This window comes from Leucopleurus acutus (genome assembly GCF_964270905.1).
Source record: "Leucopleurus acutus genome assembly, chromosome: 2".
NCBI lineage: Eukaryota > Metazoa > Chordata > Mammalia > Artiodactyla > Delphinidae > Leucopleurus > Leucopleurus acutus.
In genome coordinates, this window is record NC_139143.1 from 112,023,622 (window position 1) to 112,047,577 (window position 23,956).

At 36.5% G+C, this 23,956-nt stretch overlaps 1 protein-coding gene across 9 annotated transcripts in view; it reads left to right on the forward strand.

The window, feature by feature from the left end:
- EVI5 (ecotropic viral integration site 5) overlaps positions 1-23,956 on the forward strand; it is a 207,889-nt gene that overhangs the window by 58,752 nt on the left and 125,181 nt on the right. For 7 of the 9 annotated variants that reach the window (XR_014326026.1, XM_082834512.1, XM_082834513.1 and 4 more), the window contains exons 3-9: positions 14,170-14,359; positions 15,016-15,240; positions 16,059-16,133; positions 19,799-19,924; positions 21,836-21,979; positions 22,951-23,040; positions 23,146-23,243. Coding sequence is in view for 8 of the 9 variants with exons in the window: in XM_082834512.1 (XP_082690638.1) it covers positions 14,170-14,359; positions 15,016-15,240; positions 16,059-16,133; positions 19,799-19,924; positions 21,836-21,979; positions 22,951-23,040; positions 23,146-23,243 (948 nt within the window). In the remaining variant the exon portion in view is untranslated. Of the gene's footprint in view, positions 1-3,112; positions 3,318-14,169; positions 14,360-15,015; positions 15,241-16,058; positions 16,134-19,798; positions 19,925-21,835; positions 21,980-22,950; positions 23,041-23,145; positions 23,244-23,956 lie in introns of those variants that run through there. The other 2 variants (XM_082834514.1, XM_082834517.1) reach the window with 2 other exon arrangements.

Consider the following 23,956-nt stretch of genomic DNA (forward strand, 5'->3'; position numbering starts at 1 on the left):
ATGTGGCATCTTCCTGGACCAGGACTCGAACCCGTGTCCCCTGCATTGGAAGGTAGACTCTTAATCACTGAGCCACACAGGGAAGTCCTTTATCCCTGGTTTTAAGCAGTGATTCTGAGGTGCCTTATTGTAGTTTTCTGCATGTTTCTTACTTTGGGGTTTTGTTGAACTTCTTGTAGACTTAATAATTTTCCTCAAATTTGGAAACTTTTCAACCATTTTATTTTTCAAATTTTTTTTGTGTGTGTGTGGTACGTGGGCCTCTCACTGTTGTGGCCTCTCCCATTGTGGAGCACAGGCTCCAGACGTGCAGGCTCAGCAGCCATGGCTCACGGGCCCAGCCGCTCCGCGGCATGTGGGATCTTCCCGGACCGGGGCACGAACCCGTGTCCCCTGCATCGGCAGGCGGACTCTCAACCACTGCGCCACCAGGGAAGCCCCTTCAAATTTTTTTTGTTCCTTTCTCTCCTCCTCCTCAGTGACTCTAATAACACAAATATTAGGCCATTCGAAGTTGTTCCACAGCTCACTGATATTGTGTTCACTTTCTGGAAAATTTTTATTGCTTTGTATTCAAGTTCTCTATATTGTGATCTGCCATGTCTAATTTGCCATTAATCCTATCCAGTGTTTTTTCCATCTCTCACATTGTTCATCTGTAGAAGGTGGAGCTGAGTGTTGTTTGTATGTCTCTACTTAAGTTTTAAATATACAAAAGTATAGTCTTAATAACTTTTAATGGCCTTGTCTGGTAGTTCTAACATTTCTATCAATACCAGTTTGCTTTTGATTAATTGCTTTTTCTTCTCATTGGTTATATTTTTCTGCTTCTTTGCATGCCTGAGAATATTTGATTGGATGTCTCACATTGTGAATTTTACCTCACTTGGTTTGGCTTTTTTCCTATAAATATTCTTGAGCTTTGTTCAAGAATGCAGTTAAGTTACTTGGAAAGAATTTGCTCTGGAGTAGTGCACAGCCTAGGGCTATTATTCCCTCCTACTGAGGCACGACCCTTTTGTGTACTTTACCCAATATGCCTTGAAACAGGTTTTCCAGTCTGGCCGGTGGGGACAGATACTATTCCTGGCCCTGTGTGAATGGTGGCCACTGTTAAATCTAATCTTTTCTGGTGTTTTTTTCCCTCTAGCTTTGGGTAGTTTCCTTACATACATGTGCTGATCAGTTCCCAGCTGAATACTTAATGGGTATCCTCTGTCAATCTCTGAAGGTCTTGTTTGTGTACTTCTTACCTCTCTGATACTCTTTTCCTTGGACTCTAGCCACTTTGGTCTCCTCATGCTCTCAGCTCTGTCTACTCAATTGAGAAAGTTCACTAGGATCTGTTGAATTTTTCCTACGCATGCCAGAATCTGGAAACTCTCACATGGGAGGTAAGATGGCAGTCATAGGTCTTACCTCACTTATCTCCTGAGTTTCAGAAATTGCTGTCCATTGTTGCCTATTGGCCAAAGTCTTATATATTCTGAATATTAACTCTGCTCAGCTTTAAAAAAATTTATTGCTGAGGTAGTTGTTGAAATTTTTGCTTTCAAATGACCTGTCCTCAGGTTCGGTCCCTTTCTGTTGATATGGAGACAGAAAATAGAGACGTGAAAGAAATTACCTGGAAATAGAATTTACAAGCTAGAGATTTTGAACCTGGCCCAAATGAACAACTAGAAGAAGACCTAATGTTAGCGCATTCAAACCTGGCAATAGAAATTGTCCCCTTCTGATGATTGTTTCCTAGAAAGTGCTTTTAAAGGGTTTTCTTTGGCTCTCAGCATTTGATGGGTAAGATAGAAAGCTTGGTGTGCCACATGATGATAACTTTATGTGGGTTTTATGTGTGTATTGGTATTAACTTTGTGCCCCTTTGCTTATTACATTTGAAAGATTTAGAGCAAAGTCTTTTGGTTGAGGTTTTAGGAGGAGGTAGTTTTCTAGCATAATATGTAGATTGGCAGAGTTTCTTGGATAAGATGAATTTGGAAGAGGCTCATGAAAGAGCAAAGTGGAGTGTTGGGTTGTGTGAAGGCAGTTATGAGTAAATAGATGCTCACAGAAAACAAAGTGGCGGGGACTCTCAAAAGGAGATGTATGGTGTGGAAAACTTAGTGGAATATAAAACCAGGGCAGGACTGGCAAAGTAAAACACTTACAGATAGTGCTAAAGGATGTAAAGAATTTATAAGTTTTGAATTGGTTCTTACATGGAAAAGTAGTTCGCACAAAAGATAACTTTGGCCCTGAGTTTGTGAGTGACCAAAGTTGAATTTATGGTTATGATCAATAATTACTGTATAACTAAAATATAGAAAACACCATATAAAAATTGTTGCAAGTGATGTGTGTATAGATGAACTTTTTCTCACGTAATTCACAATTTATTCCAGAATACTAGATGTGCTTGGCATATATCTTAACAATTAAATAATAATTGTTAGAATTGTTTAAAGATGTCTAGAAAAGAAATTTTGACAAGTAAGACTTCGAGGAAGTTAAAGAAGCAGAAGGTTTTCACCCTTTGTTCTTGTGTGGAATTACTCAAAACTTTGTACTTTTTTGAGTTCACATTTTGAGTCTCTCACTCTTTTTAAAAAAATCATTAAAACCCAGAATCCATGGGAAGGATTTATGTGTAGAGAATGGGTAAATGTAGCAATATTTTGTTTTGCCTTAGGAGAACAGTCCTGGTGGAAAAACACATCTTTCTGACTTTAATAAAGAATAAAATGACAAATACTAAGATCTAGCTCACCTTCCCCTGTTCTGCTCTAGTACCCCAGCAATGTATTAAGTCCAAGAAAAAATTGCAAGAATAATAAGCTAAATTTTCTCTGACCACGTCTGTGGTTTGTAATGTAGATATGCCAGTTATGTATCTAAAGTAAAAACTGAGACACAACTGTTACTTCTAACAGGGGAAATGCTTTTATTTAGGATGTTTTCTCTTTTGCAAATGTAGATGAATCTCTTGTGTTGTTTAACCGTCTTTGATTAAGAAAGTATAAAATACTTTGGTAGTATGTTAGAAAATTAAAATTGAAGAAACATGAAAATACCAAATTCTATAAAGAAACTGTTTTTCCTTCCCATAGTTTTGCTGCAGTTATCACTTTTTAAAAATCAGTGCATCTGGCAACCCCAGGAAGATGTGAAGAAATGGTTCAATACAATGTCAAAGATCTGTTTGATGAAAGTTAATTATTGATAGCCTTGAAGTTGAAATGGGACAGCTATTTTTTTTTCTGTGTTAAGTGTGTTTTTCATTTTAAAAATACAAAGGCTTTGGCTGAGATGAATTTAAGAAGGTAAGGTTCAAGTGTAATAGCAATGCATTTTAATTAAGGAGGGGAATAGTGCTAATTTAAATTTTAAACGGGCCATTATTTGTGTGGTTTAAAAGTTTGGCATTGCAACCATGTTTGTTTCCTTTTGCATTCTGTTATTTAGAATCAGATTTTACTTTTTAGCAGATTTTGGGGGGTGAAATATGAGGATGAGGAAATGGTTCTTCTAAACGAAAGTAAAGGTATTTTATTTATTTTTTAAAATATGGTAAGCAGGAATCTTTGAAACCTTAATTTATATATCTTTGTATCCTACCAATATCTAAGTCTACACTGTCGAATATGGAAGCCTTTAGCCATATGTGACAGTTGAGCTCCTGAAATGTTGCTGGTCTAAATTGTGGTGGGCTGTAAGAGTAAAATATACTCTAGATTTTGAAGAGCTGATTTTGGGGGGAAAAAAATCTCATTAATTAAAAAATTTTGATTACATACTAAAAATATGTAATATTTTGACTATATTTGATAAAATAAATTATTAAAATTAATTGCAACTATTTCTTTATACTTTAAACTTGGCTATTAGAATATTTTAAATTATGTAGGGGCTTGCATTATATTTCTATTGGACAGTGCTGATCTAGGTGATCTAACTTTTATGTTTATAATTTTACCACCACAGCATTACCTCAGTTTTCCTAAGGATACTCTCTATAACACAGCCATGAACATTTAAGGAAGTAGTAAAAAGCTTCTGAACAAAACATGTATTTTCAAGTCTTTGCGTTAAAAATTCATGTATTTTTAATCATAGGAGAAGCCTTTAGATCTTCACTCGAACTCTTTATTCTTTTTCTTTTCATAGGATTGTTTTAAATTTTTAATCGGTTATCTGATTTCCTGAGGAATTTGATGATATGATTAATTAAAAGAATTTATTGTACTGTTTCTGTTGCAACTAGCTTAGCTTCAGTCTGCAGTGTCTATGCTTTCTGTCTGGAGTGTCTGCATAAAGCAATTAGTAAACCATCAGTTTCTTTTTTTTTATTTTTTTTAACATCTTTATTGGATTATAATTGCTTTACAATGGTGTGTTAGTTTCTGCTTTATAACAGAGTGAATCAGCTATATATATACATATATCCCCATATCTCCTCCCTCTTGCATCTCCCTCCCAGTCTCCCTATCCCACCCTTCTAGGTGGTCACAAAGCACTGAGCTGATCTCCCTGTGCTATGGGGCTGTTTCCCACTAGCTATCTATTTTACATTTGGTAGTGTATATAAGTCCATGCCACTCTCTTATTTGGTCATAGCTTACCCTTCCCCTCCCCGTGTCCTCAAGTACATTCTCTACGTCTGCATCTTTATTCCTGTCCTGCCCCTAGGCTCTTCAGAACCTTTTTTTTTTTTTTTTAGATTCCATATATATGTGTTAGCATACAGTATTTATTTTTCTCGTTCTGACTTACTTCACTCTGTATGACAGTCTCTAGGTCCATCCACCTCACTAAAAATAACTCAATTTCATTTCGTTTTATGGCTGAGTAATATTCCATTGTATATATGTGCCACATCTTCTTTATCCATTCATCTGTCGATGGACACTTAGGTGGCTTCCATGTCCTGACTATTATAAATAGAGCTGCAGTGAACATTGTGGTACATGTTTCTTTTTGAATTATGGTTTTCTCAGGGTATATGCCCAGTAGTGGGATTGCTGGGTCGTATGGTAATTCTATTTTTAGTTTTTTAGGGAACCTCCATACTGTTCTCTAATCCATGAATTTGGGAAAGTAGCAGAATACAAAATTAATGCACAGAAATCTCTTGCATTCCTATACACTAATGATGAAAAATCTGAAAGAGAAATTAAGGAAACACTCCCATTTCCCATTGCAACAAAAAGAATAAAATACCTAGGAATAAACCTACGTAAGGAGACAAAAGACCTGTATGCAGAAAACTATGAGACACTGATGAAAGAAATGAAAGATGATACAAACAGATGGATAGATATACCATGTTCTTGGATTGGAAGAATCAACATTGTGAAAGTGACTATACTACCCAAGGCAATCTACAGATACAGAGCAATCCCTATCAAACTACCAATGGCATTTTTCACAGAACTAGAACAAAAAATTTCACAATTTGTATGGAAACACAAAATATCCTGAACAGCCAGAGCAATCTTGAGAAAGAAAAACAGAGCTGGAGGAATCGGGATCCCAGACTTCAGACTATACCACAAAGCTGCAGTAATTAAGACAGTATGGTACTGGCATAAAAACAGAAAGATAGATCAGTGGAACAGGATAGAAAGCCCAGAGGTAAACCCATGCACATATGGTCACCTTATTTTTGGTAAAGGAGGCAAGAATATACAATGGAGAAAAGACAGCCTCTTCAATAAGTGGTGCTGGGAAAACTGGACAGCTACATGTAAAAGAATGAAATTAGAACACTCCCTAACACCATACACAAAAATAAACTCAAAATGGATTAAAGACCTAAATGTAAGGCCAGACACTATCAAACTCTTAGAGGAAAACAGAGGCAGAACACTCTATGACATAAATCACAGCAAGATCCTTTTTGAACCACCTCGTAGAGAAATGGAAATAAAAACAAAAATAAACACATGGGACCTAATGAAACTTCAAAACTTTTGCACAGCAAAGGAAACCATAAACAAGAAAAAAGACAACCCTCAGAATGGGAGAAAATATTTGCAAATGAAGCAACTGACAAAGGATTAATCTCTAAAATTTACAAGCCTCTCATGCAGCTCAATATAAAAAAAACAAACAACGCAAACCAAAAATGGGTAGAAGGCCTAAATAGACATTTCTCCCAAGACCATATACAGATTGCCAACCATCAGTTTCTGATCAGAATATTTGAGAGGGGGCTGCAATACTCATGCATTCACCTTCTCTGAGATCTCATCTTAAGGAAACAAAAGCCAAAGAAAACCCCTATGCTTTCAGAACTAGAGAGATTCTTGTCGTCTAGGCACCTCCCTCCTGAGTTCTCTGAATTGTTTCCTGTGCTAATTCCTTGTCTTTTCTCTTAATTGTCCCTTCTTGTTTCTCTTGTTCTGAGACTTGTATACGTGCTTGATGATGTTGCTGTGAAAGGGTGTGACTCCTGTGAGTCAGAAGTGTATTTTGTTGCTATTGATTTGCCTTTCTTTTAGCCAGCAAGCTGCTGTCTTTCTCCATGCACTTTCATATCCTGTTTGTTTGGTGTAACATTACAAGAGTGTTTGACCCTATGTTTGAAAGGTTGCTCCCTCTGCAATAAAGTGCCAGTGTATTTAGCTTTCTAAGTGTTTTTCTTGTATAGCAGTTTTCTTCCTTAGCTTTCTTAGATCTTTCCTTAGTTCTTTATAAATTAACTTAGCAGTTTACACATTCCCAAATGGCATGTTGACCTGTCATTTTTGTATCCTGTTCTCTTATTTCTGGTATCCATAGGAAAGCATTATACTGAGTACAGTAGGATATTCAAAAAGTTTGTCAAATAATTGCCCAGTTTCCATTTGTAGACTTTTCAACTTCTGGGCTTCTTATCTACGTGGGTAAGTCCCACAAGTACTTGATATTCCAAATAACCCAAAAGAGAACCCATTCTTTATCTTCTCCTCCTTTGTATTTTTCATAGTATTGTAGAAAGTAGAGGGTTTTTTTTCTTTCATGTTTGTCAAATATGTCCTGCTATACATAAGTTACTTTATTTTTTTTCATGTACCCATCATTGAAGTGCACAGAGTACCATTTTCCTCAGATAGGTGACCGCTTGGTGAGGTGAAGGTTCAATTCTCAGTAGCAGGAATATGGTGAAGGTAATCTCTCTAAAATAAGACCCAAAGACCCTGATTATTCTCTTTGTTGGCATATTCCCTTGTTCTCACTTTAGTCCCTAGTCCTATCTATTAGGGAACTGGAAATGCTTTCTCTCTGCCAAGTATTCTAAGCTTCTGCAAGCAAACAATCCTAGACCTTTTCCATCCTTGATACTATTTGAAGTCCAACTGATAATTGGCTTTAGCACCTTTACCTCAGATAATGTGGAACTGTAGCCATTTTGAATGCTGCCCTTAGAGCTGGAGGTACAGAAATTTGGAATTGCTTAGCTAGGAGACTGAGGACTATGTATTTATTCCCCAGTCAGTAGAGATTCAACTCTGATGTCTTAGTCTGGCAGCATTCTAGGAGGATGAATAAATTTGGGCCTCTGAATTATTGTATAGCAGCAGGCCACACATACCTATGGGGAATGCCTTTGATTATAGCGTACAATATTCCTACCAGGCCAATATTCTTTTCCTTAATTTGATAAATTTCTTCTTGTATTAGTCATAAGGAAATTATGTTGGGGTGGGAAGGTAGTTTCCTTTTTTTTTTTTTTAAAAAAAATTACAGTAAATCCATGCAAGGCAGTGAACCCATGTGCTCTGGGAAGAGGAAGATAACTGAATAAGTTTTGAATAGACTTCTCACTAGCCCATGGATCATGAGTAATGTTGTTGTATTACCACTTTCTCAGTTGCCAGGCTAAAGTCTTTGGAAACTGTTGGTATTTTCAGGCATTGTGCCTCTACTGCCATGTCAAGAGTATTTTAATTGAATTTAAACTAGGTTGCAACCTGTCTAGCAGTCTTCCTGAGGTGGTTTTTTTTTTTTTTTAATCACTGCTTTTAGGAAAAAGAAATAAAAATATCTGATTCTAATTACACATTCTGTAAGGTCTACATATTCTTAATTACTATGTAAATTCTTCTGCATACCATGACTAAGTAGCTACTGGGGAGAGACTTGATAGTATCAATTCAAATGTTACTTCTTTTGGAAAATGTTAGCGTTCTCTCAGAAGGATTTCATTATATCCATAGCACTGGAAAAAAATTATAAAATTTTTCCTTAGAAAATTCTAAATTTTGGTAGAGTGACCAACAAATTTGAAAAAAGAGAAAGGAAGTCGTGTTCATACTTCCCTTTCTTTATGAAATAGATACACTTAATGTATCAAAAACAGTTACTGTTTTTTGTGATAGTAATAGTCATGGTTTTTAAAACAATTCTGAAGGGCTTCTAGTAATAAAAAGCAGTAGTTTCTCACCTAATTCTCACTACCCCTAATGTCATTAACCAGAGACAGTATTTTTAATACATTTTTATAAAGTTGATATATAATTTGCAACAGAGAAATGCACAGTTCTTAAGTGTACAGTTAGAGCTTTGATAGATGTATACACCTGTGTATAACCCACAGGCCATTAACACGGAGACAATTTCTGTCATCTTAGAATATTCATTTGTGCCCTTTTTAGCAACCCCACCACCTGAAACTTTTCATCTGATTTTTATTGCCATGGATATATTTCATTTGTTCTTTTTTCGATATAACAGCATTTGGGGGCTATAATTCATATACTGCAATTCACACATATGAAGTGTACAATTGAGTGTTTTTTCATGTATTCACAGAGTTGTGCAACCAATCACCACAATCAATTTTAGAACATTTTCATCACCCCCCAAAGAAACTTTGTATCCATTAGCAGCCACTGCCCATTCCTTCTTGTTCCCCTTACTCCCACTCCAGTCCTCAGCAGCATCTAATCTACTTTCTGAATTCTAGCTATTTCCTATAAATGGAATCATACAATATGTTTCCTTTTGTGACTGGTTCTTTCACTTAGCATAGTGTTTTCAAGGTTCATCCATGTTGTAACATGTATCACTACTTCATTTATTTTCAAGACTGAATGATATGACACCTTATGGATATACCAGTGTTTTTATTCATTCAGCACTTGATGGACATTTGGATTGTTTCCACTTTTTGGCTATTATGGATAATGCTGCCATGAACATTCGTTGTATACATATACATATGTATACATATACATTCGTTGTGGACATAGATTTTCATTTCTCTTGAATATATACCTAAGAGTGGAATGGCTGATTCGTATGGTAATTCTTTGTTTAACCATTTAAGGAATTGCCAGACTATTCCCGAAGTGGTTTTAACCACTTTATATTCCCATCAGTAGTGTCTGAGGGTTCTAGTGTCTCCATATCTTCACCAACACTTATTATTTGTCTTCTTGATTATAGCCATACTAGTGGTTGTGAAGTGGTGTGTTGTTATGGTTTTGATTGGCATATCCCTAATCATTAGTGATGTTGAGCATCTTTTTATGTGTTTATTGGCCATTTCTATATCTTTGGAGAATTGTCTTTTCTTATTCTGCGCCCGTTTTTATTTATTTTTTATTTTTTTAAATGATTGCTTTATTTTTTAAAAATTAATTAATTTTTGCCTGCCTTGGGTCTTCGTTGCCACGCACAGGCTTTCTCTAGTTGTGGCAAGCAGCGGCTACTCTTTGTTGCGGAGCATGGGCTCTAGGTTCACGGGCTTCTGTAGTTGTGGCACACAGGCTCAATAGTTGTGGATTGCGGGCTCTAGAGTGCAGGCTCAGTAGCTGCGGTGCACAGGCTTAGTTGCTCCGCAGCATGTGGGATCTTCCAGGGATCGAACCCGTGGCCCCTGCACTGGCAGGTGGATTCTCAACCACAGTGCCACCAGGGAAGTCCCTGTGCCCATTTTTAAATTGGTTTGTTTGTCTTTTTCTGATTGAGTTGTAAGAGTTATTTATGTAGTCTAGATAGAAGACTCATGGGTTACAAATATTTTTCCCATTCTGTGGGTTTTCTTTCCACTTTCTTTTTATTTTTTATTATTTTTATGTATTTATTTTTTGATTTTTTTTTTTTTTTTTTTTTTTTTTTTTTTTTTTGGTACGCGGGCCTCTCACTGTTGCGGCCTCTCCCGTCGCGGAGCACAGGCTCCAGACGCACAGGCTCAGCAGCCATGGCTCACGGGCCCAGCCGCTCCACGGCACGTGGGATCCTCCCGGACCGGGGCACGAACCCGCGTCCCCTGCATCGGCAGGCGGACCCTCAACCACTGCGCCACCAGGGAAGCCCCTATTTTTTGAATTTTTAATTTATTTTTATTTATTTCTTATTTTTGGCTGTGTTGGGTCTTCGTTGCTGCGCGCGGGCTTTCTCTAGTTGCGGCGAGCGGGGGCTACTCTTTGTTGCGGTGCCCGGGCTTCTCATTGCGGTGGCTTCTCTAGGTGCAGTGCATGGGCTCTAGGCACGCGGGCTTCAGTAGATGCAGCGCGTGGGCTCAGTAATTGTGGCTTACGGGCTCTAGAGCACAGGCTCAGCTGTTGTGGCGCACGGGCTTAGTCGCTCCACAGCATGTGGGATCCTCCCGGTCCAGGGCTTAAACCCGTGTCCCCTGCATTGGCAGGCGGATTCTTAACCACTGCACCACCAGGGAAGTCCCTCTTTTCACTTCCTTGATGGCATCCAGTGAGGTACAAAACATTTAAAATTTTGATGAGTCCAATTTATACATATTCTTTATTGTTACTTGTTCTTTTGGTGTCATGTTTAGGAAGGCTTTTCTTCTACAATATGTGAAGGCTTGTTCTTGAACTTCTTATAAGTAGAATCATATAGCATGTACTTGTTTGCATCAGGCTTCTTTCACCTAATGTTTATAAGATTCATGTATGTATCAAAGTTTGTTTCTTTTTATTGCTGAACAGTGTTGCAGTGAATATATATGCAGTGAATGAATATATCACAATTTGATTATTTTTCTGGATATTGGGGTTGTTTCTGGGCTTTGGCTAGAAATAAAGCTCTTCTGAACTTTCAATTGCAAGTCTTTTTGTGGATGTAGGTTTTCATTTCTCTTGCTGTGTCATATAAAAATGTGTTTAACTTTGTAAAGAATTGCCAAACAGTTCTTCAAAGTGGTTGAACTCTTACATACTTCTGACATGGTTATATGAAAGTCACAACTGCTCCCATCTTTAGCAACACTTGGTATGGCCAGTCTTTAGAATTGTAGCCATTCTAATGTGTACATAGTGTGGTTTTAACCTGGGTTTCCCTGGTGACTAAGGATGTTGAATGTTTTTCAGTTGCTTATTGACTACTTGACTATTTTGTTTTGGAAAGTGTCAGTTTAAGTCTCTTACTCATTTTTTAAAAAATGTGTTATTTGCCTTCTTAATTATCAATTTTAAGTGTTCTTCATGTACTCTGGATACCAGTCCTTTTTGTCAGATGCATATGTTAAGGATTTTTTTTTTTCAGTTTGTGATGTACCTTTTCATTTTCTTAAAACAGAGCTTTTTAAGTTTTGAAGTCCAATTTAGTATTTTTTTAATCAGATTTTTCCTTTATTGTTAGTGTTTCCTTGTGTCCCATTAACAAATTTTGCCTATTCCAAGGTTGTGAAGACTTTTTCCTGTTTTCTTCTAGGAGTTATATAGTTTTAGGTTTTATATTCAGGCCTATTGTCCATTTTGAGTCATTTTTTTTTAATATGTGAATTAAGGCAGAGACAATATAATGTAATGTCTTTACTTGGAATATTTCATTTGTAAATGTTTTTTCACAGTTTTGTATATTTGTTTATGTTACTTATTTCATTGTCCTCTGAAGGTGAACTGCTTAACCCTTTTCTCTAATCCACCCATGAATTCACTTGGCTTTCCTGCTTATACTTAAAGTTACAACGTGGGGATCTCTGAGACCCTTCTGACTCTTAAAAGAAAAAATAAAAGAAAACTTCTATTTGGGTACTTTTTCATCTATACTTTCATTATATCTCAAATTTATGTTTAGCTTAGGAAATACCATTATTTTCTTTTTAACTGCGTGTCTCTTTGTTAATGGTAGTGGTGCAATTTAATTATTTGGCATATAGCAAGCATTCAGTGAATAAGTGAAATGAAGAACTTAGGTTCCGGTTATTTCTGTAAAGTTTGTTTCTGTATTCCATTTATAATTCTTAAGGTTTAGAGTCATACATAAAATTACTTAAATACATACACTAATTTTTTCATAAGATATATTATGGACTTACTAAAATAACATGGGAAAAATAGTATTTAAAGCAAAACATTATCATTAATTAGTTTTTTCTTTTTTTATATAAATTTATTTTATTTATTTATTTTTGGCTGCATTGGGTCTTCGTTGCTGCACGCCGGCTTTCTCTAGTTGCGGCAAGCGGGGGCTACTCTTCCTTGCGGTGGGCGGGTTTCTCATTGTGGTGGCTTCTCTTGTTGCAGAGCATGGGCTCTAGGCGCGCGGGCTTCAGTAGTCGTGGCTCGCGGGCTGTAGAGCGCAGGCTCAGTAGTTGTGGAGCACGGACTTAATTTCTCTGCGGCATGCGGGATCTTCCTGGACCAGGGCTCAAACCCATGTCCCCTGCATTGGCAGGCAGATTCTTAACCAGTGTGCTGCCAGCGAAAAGTCCTAATTAGTTTTTTCTGATAAAGAATATTTATAGCAAAGAGTTGACCCTGAATTTGGCTGTTTTGTAAGTTTTTCTGTTCTTAGAAATATTTGGGACATTTTATTTAATTTATTGTTGCCATAAAAAATGTATTAAATTATCCCATGAATAAGGATAGAATGAGTACAGTTTATATTACTGTGTTATTGAATATGACTATCTGGTATTTGACGGTATTTTTTAATATGGGGATTTTGATTTTATTTTGATTCAGTCAGTGTTCAGTATACTTTGTATTGAGCTAAATACAAAGATGATATAAAGGGATGTAAAGTTAAGCAAGATATAAATATGGCTCACAAAGGGTGTTTTTATAATCTGCTTGGTATAATTTGACTCATATGTTTCTTTTCTTAATTATTTTTTATATGTCATAAATTAGTATTGGGAGCATTTCTTATCTAAGCAGATGATTTTCTGAAGGAGTTACTGGAAGTAAATAGTAGCCATGTTAAATACCTAAATAGATGTTTTAATAATCTATTGAATGACATGTAATTTACATCTTTATAATGATAGAGCCACATTTTTCCAGCCTTTTTTTTTAATAGCCTGTGTACATGTGAAAGAAATAATGGATTTGATGTTGTAATGAGTCATGGAATGGATCTCTGAAATTATATTAACCCATCATTCTACAGATAAGGAAGAGGCCTTAAACAGGGCCTTAAGAGTAAAGACGTTTCAGTTTAAAAGTGCAAGTCCAATGATAAATGACAGCTGTTAGTTGGCCTGAGTTTTTGGGAGATAGTAGGGATTATGGAGAGTTAGTGGATTAAAGTCCTTTCTCATTTAAAGGGAGAAGCTCCTATTCTGCTACATCCTGTTGTTTCTGTTTAGGAATGTGGGCCTAGTCCCTATCTTTTTATTTTTCAAGAGAGTCCAGAATTGTAAATAAATATAAATATATGTGTATATAAACAGATAAATGAAATCTTCTAATTTTAGTTTTAGTAATTATTCAGTTTTTTACTCAAACATTGCATGGGCCAAACAAAACACTTTTTGTTTGGGCAGGTTAGTTATGCATCGGTAAAAGCAAAATGAAAAAAGACTAGGGATTTGATTAATTTGTGTGTCTGCCTTACTTTTTTAGCCCTAGACACATTGTAAACATGATAGGGTTAGTTCTTTCATAGAATTGGTTATACCTCTTCCAAGTAGTTTTTTTTTCCTGAAGCCCTCCCAATCACTTTTCTCACCAGAAGATTTCTTTTAATTTTTAGTGGTGATGAAGGGAAATTATGAGGGGACTAATAGTAAAATATTTAACATAATTTACTATTTCAAATTTTGAAATTGTATGCTTAGTAGAAAAACTACAGCAGTTAATTTTATAGATGCTGACCAAATATTATTGAAATTATATATATTTTAAAACCATGGCTAAATTGCAGTAGTGAAGCTCTTAAGTATCATCATGTCATCTAGTGTCACAGTGAGATGTTGAGCAATTTTTAATTATGTTTTAGATTGTTAGAAACAGATAGTAAATCTTTAAGATCTGTAAATGGATCAAGAAGAAACAGTGGCTCCTCCCTTGTATCAAGTTCATCAGCCTCCAGCAACCTCAGTCACCTTGAAGAAGACTCTTGGATTCTTTGGGGAAGAATTGTTAATGAATGGGAAGATGTGCGCAAAAAGAAGGAAAAGCAAGTTAAGGTATTCATGTTCTTTGCTTAAGTCCTTCCTCTTATCCGAAAGGGCATGAGGCATCAATTAATAGAGGATTAAAAAAAATCAGATTCAATACTTCCCAAGTGCTATGATGAAGAGGTCTGCTTTATATATTTGTGCCCATAGAAGTTTTGGTTTGTAGCTATCAATTGTTATAGAGGTCTCCTAATTGTAGAAACATATAGCTGAAAATTATTTTAGATATTAAATTCTCTTATTTTATAGATTCAGAAATGGAAGTTGTGACATCCTACATCCTTCAGTTACCAGTATTTTACTTTTTTTTATTTTAAAACATAAAACAGCCCTTTGAAAGATGATGGTTACAGTGCCATCATTCACAGCTCTGCAGATTATCGGGTCCTTAATACCTTTAGAGGCCATACTCTGAGTGAAATGACAAGAATTTATCTGTGGCATCGTTGTCCCTCTGATCAGAACAGAATATACCCGTATCTTAGCCAAATCATAGACTTGGTTAAAAAGTTCCCTAGTCTTATTTTTATAAAAGTAGCTTTGTGAATTATAAATTTGAGAAAGTCATCTATTCTACTCCAACCTCCAATAAGTCTTCTTTGGCTTTCAAGATAGGAAACCTAAATAAGTCACTTAAACATTTTTATTTTTATTTTTATTTGTAGGAACTTGTTCGTAAAGGGATACCCCATCATTTTAGAGCAATAGTTTGGCAACTTTTGTGCAGTGCACAAAGTATGCCAATTAAGGATCAGTATTCAGAACTCCTGAAAATGACCTCACCTTGTGAAAAATTGATCCGAAGGGACATTGCTAGAACTTATCCTGAACACAATTTTTTTAAGGAAAAAGATAGTCTTGGACAGGAGGTTTTGTTTAATGTAATGAAGGTAAGTTCTATTTATTCATTTTTTGAGATGAAATGAATTCTCAGGAGGTTGAAATTAAACATTTCTCATAATGAAGTATGAACTCTCACCCCAGTAATCAGTTGCTTTGGCAATAAATTTGACTTTAGCATAATTTTGGCTTTAATTCTGATGCTAGATTATTGTCTAGTTTGGAGAACTCTTAGAAAATTCCTCACATTGCTTGGTATTAGTTGACTGAAATCAAATAACCTATAAATCACTATACATACCATAGAGAATATCTTCCATGAGAATGAATAATTCACCTTCTATGAGTCACAATCTGGGAGCAAATTTTTCGCTTGCTGTGACCAGCATTGCTAAGAGCTCTTAGCCCTTAAAAGTGTGTGCCATTGTAATTTTTTCTCCAATGTTGCCTTTTCCCTTTGCATAATTCCTTTTCCTTCTAGCTACCTCCGTGAAATGTTGATTTCTTGTTAAATCATTTCAATTTTGTCAGTGCTTCGCCTTCATCCTACTCTAGTTTTGATCTTTGTCAGATATATATTTTTAATGATTTTTAAGCTTTGTCACTTTCCTGAGTACAAATTCCTTTATTTTCTTGTCCTTAGGAGTTGTCAGTTCCTAATTGGGAAATCATCAAAATAAAATTTTATGTGGTAAATCATTTGCTTTTAAAATACTTACAGGATAGGATAACATCTACAACAAAGCAAGCAAGAGCTTCTCTAAAATAATGGTCTTTAATCCACCTTCTTACTGTCTTTAGGCTTTTAGAGAAGGAAGGTATGATAAATCATGTGAAAGTATTTTGAACAACATTTTTTACTTTTTAGGCATATTCTTTAGTGGATCGTGAGGTTGGTTACTGTCAAGGAAGCGCTTTTATAGTTGGATTGTTGCTTATGCAGGTAAGTTAGTATAAGTATTAAATGTCCAATTAAGTTCTTTATTAAAGTTGGAGAACTTAAATATCATCCTTGTTTTAGTAAGTGGATATTGGGTATTTCCCCCTAAACATAGTCTAAATAGGAACATTTAGTTTGCATTTTAAAATATTAAAAGTATTGAAAATAACATACAATAGATATCCTGCCACTAAATCAAATTTCACCTTATCTACATTTGGACCATAATATTCTCTAAAGCCTGTATCTACTTTTAAATCTTAACTTATATGTCAGTATTTAATGATGAATAATCTTTTCTCAGCCAAGGAGGACTGATTAAAGTGTTGGTGTGAAAATCTTATTTATGGAACTTCCCTGGCAGGTTCTATCGCTGGTTGGGGAACTAAGATCGCACGTGCTGCGCGGCGCAGCCACAAAAAAAGAAAGAAAGAAAAGAAAAGAAAAGAAAATCTTACTTATCATGTACAACGTCTTTGGAAATTTATACAGTAATTTTATTTGTCACAGAGCTGAGGGCTTGTTATGCCTGTTTTACTATAGGCTCTATAATAGAGGTACTCAGTCACTTTTACTGCCCTGGGGATATAACATGTATTTCCATTGGCAGTGACTTATTTTGGGTGGGGTGTTTTCAGAAGTCAAGGACAGGGACAATCAGTCATAACTTTGAAGGGAAATAGCACGTTGTGTTACCTCTCCAGCCTTATTGAAATTAAAAAAAAAGTCTATCATGCTCTATATTTAGTCTCAGACTAAAATATGATCTGAAAAGAAACCTTGGAGATAACTTCATTTGATCATGTGGGCTTGTTTTTGCAACTCAGTTCTGCACTGAGTTCAGAACTCAATGATTCTTATTAACTCAGTGTCATAGAGAAAGTATGTGGCAACACATTGCTGTAAGACTCAAGTGTGCAGATTTCTTTATCATAAAAGGAATGACTATAAAACAACTGGGTGATTGTTCTTCATATTTATATTTTACTTGGTGTCACACTTTTTCATTTTGTGACTATCGTTTCAATCTTTTTGAGAGGGACCCAGTGATAGTATTTTTTCTACCTCCTTTTGGTCTTTTATTCAATCATTTCAACTTATTTTTTAAAATATCACCATTTTTGAAACCTTCTCCCAATTTCTATATCAGTGCTATTGTGGAGGAGAGAGGGAATGAATTATTTGATATGTTCAGAGGAGAAGAAGTTCTTACAAGGCAAAAAAGGGAGAGAAATTGACTCATTCTCACTGTGACTGGAGTTGAGGGGTGGAGGGAGAAGTGGAAAGCGGAAGGTAGTTGTGGGAGATGAGTTTGGAGAAGTAGTAAGGGGCCACATCATGTAGGACCTTGTAAGCATTTTGACTTTTACTGAGGATATGGGGAGGCACTAGAGTGTTTTGAGCACTGGGGTGATGTGATCTGATTCATACTTTAAAAGTATCACTCTGGGATTTGAACCTCAGGTGGTGTGGCCCTAGAGCCTGCACTAGTAACTACCTGCCAGGATCATTGGAGGAAAGGAGTCAAAGATCTGCTAGGCCAGGGAATTAATCCTCATGAAAATGAATGGAGTTTGGGGTTGGGGGTTGATCCAGAGGTTTGTAGATGCTGCAAAAAAGAGGAGTAAAGGGTAATATCTGCTGGTATATGTTTCAGAGAGAAGGGGCAGTTAATGCAATGGCAGTGAGGCATTGAGGTCCAAGGAGGGACATAAACCTCTCTACCCCAGGCCTCTTCCAGTGCTCTGGGAGAGAAAACAGCCACCTCAGGAGAGAGCCAGGTTTCGGTGTTGAAGTATTCTTCGGGGGAATCAGGTTTCACTTAGAGAAAGACGGTGAAAGAACATTTGGTAAACAGATTGAGGGTATAGGTAGGATATTTTGTTGATGGCGTATTATCAGGTTCAGAAAGTACTGTTGGAAAGGTTTCGGGAATATTGGAAATGGTGTTAAATTATGGGAGCAATAGAACCAAGCACATGGGATGAGAGTTCTGGGAGGTATGGTTTCTTGCAGTAACTGATATAAAAATCAGTGGGGCTATAAACCTTGACGGGATTAATAAGGATGGTCTCCAAGGCAAAACTGTGGCTATGTGTGTTGGGAGGAAGGAAGGAAGTATGGGTTTTGCCAAGAATAACTCTTGGCTCCTGTCCATGGCTGTGTCAAGGCCAGGAAAAGTGTATTGTTAATAAAAGTAGTCTTCAGCAAGAAGAGTACCTAGAGACCCTTTGAGGTTTCGTCTTTTGAAACACACTGGTATAATGTGAGTGAATGAACATTAGAAAATTTTATTTTAAGAAAAGCCACACAGGGGAATTCCCTGGCCGTCCAGTGGTTAGGACTCCACGCTTCCACTGCAGGGGGCATGCGTTCCATCCCTGGTTGGGGAACTAAGATCCCTGCATGCCATGTGGCAGGCCAAAAAAAAAAAAAAGACCACAAAATAATTTGTATAAGTGTTATGTGCCTACATATTCTTATTACAGAGCTTTTACGTTCATTATCTTAGTTGATATGATTATCTAGTGAGTTACACATAAAATGTGAAATTGGAACCTTTAAAACTCTAATTACAGGTTTTTTTAAAACTTATTTTACAAGTTCTTTTAACACTTACGCCATATTGTTTCTGCTTGGAACCCTTGAAAGGCTTCCTATCTCACTTAAGGTAAAAGTCCACATCCTTACAGTGGCTTCTAAAATCCTATGTAATTTGGTTCCCTTTATTTCTCCTCCATAACCATACTTTCATTTGTAACATTACTACTAATTTAGTAGTCCCCTATTCGTTGTTCCTTGAGCATGCCAATTGTGATTCCATTTCAAGACCTTTATATTATTCTCCCAGGACTGTTCTTTCTTCAGTTGTTCCCTTACTTCAGTATTTTGCTCAAATGTTACCTTATCAAGAGACTTTCCCTGACCTATCTCTATATAAATAGCAGTGTAGCTCCCCGGGATTCCCTCTTGCTCTACTTTGTTTTATTTCCATAGCTCTTCTCACCATCTGACATATATATTAATTGATTTATTCCATGTATTATCTGTCTCCCCCAACTAGAAGGTTCAGTCTGCTTGAGGGTAGATACTGTTTATTTTGTTCACTGGTATATACTCAGAGAGAGAAGTATCTGGCTTTAAATGAATATTTGTTGGTTGAATTCATGAGTAGGGCAAGTGAGGCAGCTGGTCTCAGAGGCTGTAAGATTTGTCTAACTTCTCATTGTCGGTGATAGAATGGGAAATAAGAAGCTTCTGATTTCTAGTCCATTGCTCTTAATATTGTACCACATGGCACTCTGGATTGACATATATACACTACCATGTGTAAAATAGCTAGTGGGTACATGCTATAACGCACAGGAAGCTAAGATCGGTGCTCTGTGACAACCTAGATGGGGGGGGGTGATGGGGGGGGATGGGTGGGAGGGAGGTCCAAGAGGGAGGGGATATATATATACATATAGCCGATTCACTTCATTGTACAGCAGAAACTAACACAACATTGTAGAGCAATTATGCTCCAGTAGAAGAAAGAGTTAATGACAATAAAAACCAAAATAACAACATTGTTTATAGTCGGATGGGTACTTAGTTTAAATGTGTTTAGCTTATTTGCATATCACAGAACATTAACCTATGTTGCTTTTTTCCTCCTAATGCAGATGCCAGAGGAAGAAGCTTTCTGTGTATTTGTTAAATTAATGCAAGATTATAGACTTCGTGAACTTTTTAAACCAAGTATGGCAGAATTAGGCCTTTGTATGTACCAGTTTGAATGCATGATACAGGTAAAAGTGTGGTGTTAACCAAAAACATATTGCCTTTATATTTTTTGTCATCTTGGTTTGAGTGACAACTAAGCAAATTTAATGTTAAAAGCATTAAAGCAATAGGAAAAAAACAGTGTTTTAATCACATCATCATTTGTTCAGTTAATCCACAGTTTAGACCTACTTCTCAGTTAGGCACTGTCTGCAGGTAGATCACAGTCTGGAACTTGACTAGTTTTTATATTCAGACCTTAAGCATTTGTGCCAAATATGGTATATCATAACCTAGATGCATGAATTTCTTTATTATGCCATATTGTATCCTATTATTTTACGTAGACTTTGCTCTCTTACAGAAGCCCATGACATTTGGACACTAATATCAATTCATTTCCTTTGAGACTATCTCTTTTATCTCTTTCAGACCTCTCCCCTGCCTTTCCCTTTTCATCACTTTTTTTGCTAGCCTGTAATCTTTTAAAAATATATTGTTTCTATCCTTTTGTTTTACTAGTTTAAGAGTCAGAGTCTTAGTGACTATGTGAGGGTGAAGAGGAGGAAGAGAGGAATCAAAACCAAGTAAAAAATACCTTTGAAGTATTTCATCTTTCTGGATTTAATTTTATATTTATATATATAAATAAATTTACTATTTTGTCCTGTAATGTAATGGTAGAAATATTCTTCATCTACTTAAATTTCAATTAGGTAAGCAGAATTTAAGAATATAGGTTAATCATTCAGCTGGCATAAGAGCCATTTTTACAAGTCTACTTTTCCCTGGCAGCCTTACCCACAGCAATTTTAAAATTCTCTACCTTTTCTGTGTGTGATGAGACGAAGGGGATATACAAAATGTTTTTACATTTTAAAGTAAAAGACAAAGTAGGTCTTGGTGATTCTTAATTTTTTTTTCTTTTTGAACTAGTAAGCTTATTTTTATCACCCTTAAACTCCCTTGGTTTATTTTCAGTTAATGTATCATTTATGTTTTGAATTACTAGAGTGTTGAAGTATCTGTATTTTGGGTGAGAAGGTAGGAAGCTTAGGATAGGTGACCAATGGTAGATAGCACCTGAAAGTATTTCAAGATAACATTTCTTTCCCTTAAAAAATTTTTTTGGGGCTTCCCTGGTGGCGCAGTGGTTGAGAGTCCGCCTGCCGATGCAGGGGACACAGGTTCGTGCCCCAGTCCGGGAAGATCCCACATGCTGCAGAGCAGCTGGGCCCGTGAGCCGTGGCCGCTGGGCCTGCGCGTCCGGAGCCTGTGCTCTGCAGCGGGAGAGGCCACAACAGTGAGAGGCCCGCATACCGCAAATAAAAAAAAAAAGAAAAGAAAAAAAATTTTTGGAAATATTATAGTTTATAGAAAAGTATAGAAAATATCAGATACCCATGTACCCACAAATAAGATTAAAGAAACATAAAATTTTTACTTATTTATTGGTATTTTTCTTTTTATTAATAAATCATTAAAAAGTTCCAACTTTTTTTTTTTTTGCGGTACGCGGCCCTCTCACTGTTGTGGCCTCTCCCGTTGCGGAGCACAGGCTCCGGACACGCAGGCTCAGCAGCCATGGCTCACGGGCTCACGGGCCCAGCCACTCCGCGGCATGTGGGATCTTTCCGGACCGGGGCATAAACCCGTGTCCCCTGCATCGGCAGGCAGACTCTCAACCACTGCGCCACCAGGGAAGCCCCCAGTTCCAACTTTTTAAGTTCCAACTCCACATCCGTTTTCCCTTCTTTCTTTTCCAGACAATAACCACTATCCAGAATGTGTCAGTTTCTGCCTCTTAACTCTTCCGTATGAAGCCTAAATTTTATGTTTGTGTTTGCTATCAGCTACTTTAGTATGTATACAATGGTCTGGCTTAAAATACTCAGTTTTACCATGTTTTAACTAAGAAATTCTTTTCATCTCTTTAGGAGCATCTTCCAGAGCTCTTTGTGCATTTTCAGTCTCAGAGTTTTCATACCTCAATGTATGCATCATCTTGGTTTCTGACTATCTTCCTTACGACTTTTCCACTACCAATTGCAACAAGGATATTTGATATCTTTATGTCTGAGGTGAGTTAATGCGCAGACTGAGCAAAGGAATCATTGGGTTAATGAGAGCTGGGCAATGAGGCCAATGATATAGGAGACCCATGTGTTCCATGCTAAACTGCTTACCTGGATAATCTCATCTAATCCTTTAACAACCCTATCAGTACTATTCATCTCCCCATTTGATAGATGATAGATGAGAGATTAGGAAGCCAATATTTAGAGAAAGATTAAGTAGCTCGTCTATGGACACATAAGTGGTATAGTAACCAGGATTCAGATGTAGGCATTCAAAATCTGGAGCCCACACTCTTAATCAGACCTCTGTTTCACCTCCTTTTTGAATTAGTGAGAATTAGTGAGGGGTAAAATCTACCTTACAGTCAGTATTGTTGCAATGCATCTGTTACCCAAAGAGGAAGAAGTAATGAGTATAATTTTCTTCTATCCCATGAACACCTTGCAGGCAGTCCTTCTAATTGTCAGTGATATGTAGTAGTGATCCTTTGTCTTGTATATTTTGAGTGAGAAGGTAGTAAGGTAAGGATAGGTGATCAGTGATGGAGAGCACCTAAGAATATTATAAATTGTTATTAATTACATCTTGGGAAGATCAGTTTGTATAATGTAGCTAAGTTAGGTTAGTCTGGAGCCAGCAAGCTGTGATTCATATACTAATCTCTTCTGGTTTGCATGCCAAATCTGTCCTTCCACTTATTTCTGTACATAAAGTTTCTTGGAACATAGCCGTGACCATTTGTTGATGCGATGTCTGTGTCTGCTTTTGAGCTGCAGTGGCAGGGTTGATTATTTGTGACAGCAACCATAGGTAGGGCTCATAAAGCCTAAAACATTTGTTCTCCAACTCTTTACAGAAAATGTGTGCGCACCTCTGTTTAGATACCTAAATGTTTACCTTAGTATTCTTTTGAATGATTAGTTTTTGTTTTGAAAGAATAAGACAAATTTGACTTTATAATTTGATTCCTCAGGGTTTAGAAATAGTGTTTCGGGTAGGATTAGCGCTTCTTCAAATGAATCAGGCAGAACTGATGCAACTCGACATGGAAGGGATGTTACAGGTAAGCCAGGCCATGATTTCTTGAATGTCTCTAGATTTTACTATTAATTAATTGATAATAAACGGTACTAAGTCATTCTTATGTTTTTCTTCTATTGTATTTTAGCACTTTCAGAAGGTCATTCCACATCAGTTTGATGGTGGTCCAGACAAATTAATCCAGGCAGCTTACCAAGTCAAGTATAACTCAAAAAAAATGAAAAAGTAAGTATTTTATATTTTGTTTTTTTAGTTATGGGGGTTTGTTGATGCATTTAGGAAATTAAATGGAAGAAGCAAAACATTCTAGTGGTGAGTGCAGATTTCCTCCTCATTTTATAGAGCTGTAATGTTTTATTTGGTGGTATTGGTTTCAATATAACCTAAATTTAATATTGGAATTTCATAGTGCTTTAGTGGTGCATGGGATTATTGTGTATTACTTTTAAAACTCCCCTTCCCATTCCACATTGATTAGAATTAGGAACCTGGTAAGTGTATATATGTGAGTGTGCTGTTATTTTAGAAACCGCTTTTATGGTGTGGTCTAAGTCACTGACATTCTTTTCCTCTTAGTTGATCCCAGTTTATCACTTAAGTTCAAGATTAGCATAACCAGCAAGATAGGCATGAAGTATGCATTAAGTTAAAATTTTGTTTACTGTGTATTACTTTCTAGTGAAACTTTTCTTTGAATATATTTCATAAAAGTTCAAGATATGCAGTGTTGGCCTGTAAAGGTTAATTTTTGAAATATGATAAAGGTGTTAATTAAGAACAGCAGCTCTTACTCTTCTAGGTTCCAGTAATTAAATAAATCTTAGCCTGAGGTCATTGTTAGCATTCCTGACACTTGTTCTCAGTATCTCTGCTGCTGCAAGGTGAAATTACATTAACATGTACAACTATTCCCATGGAGATTCCTACTCCAGAAAGTA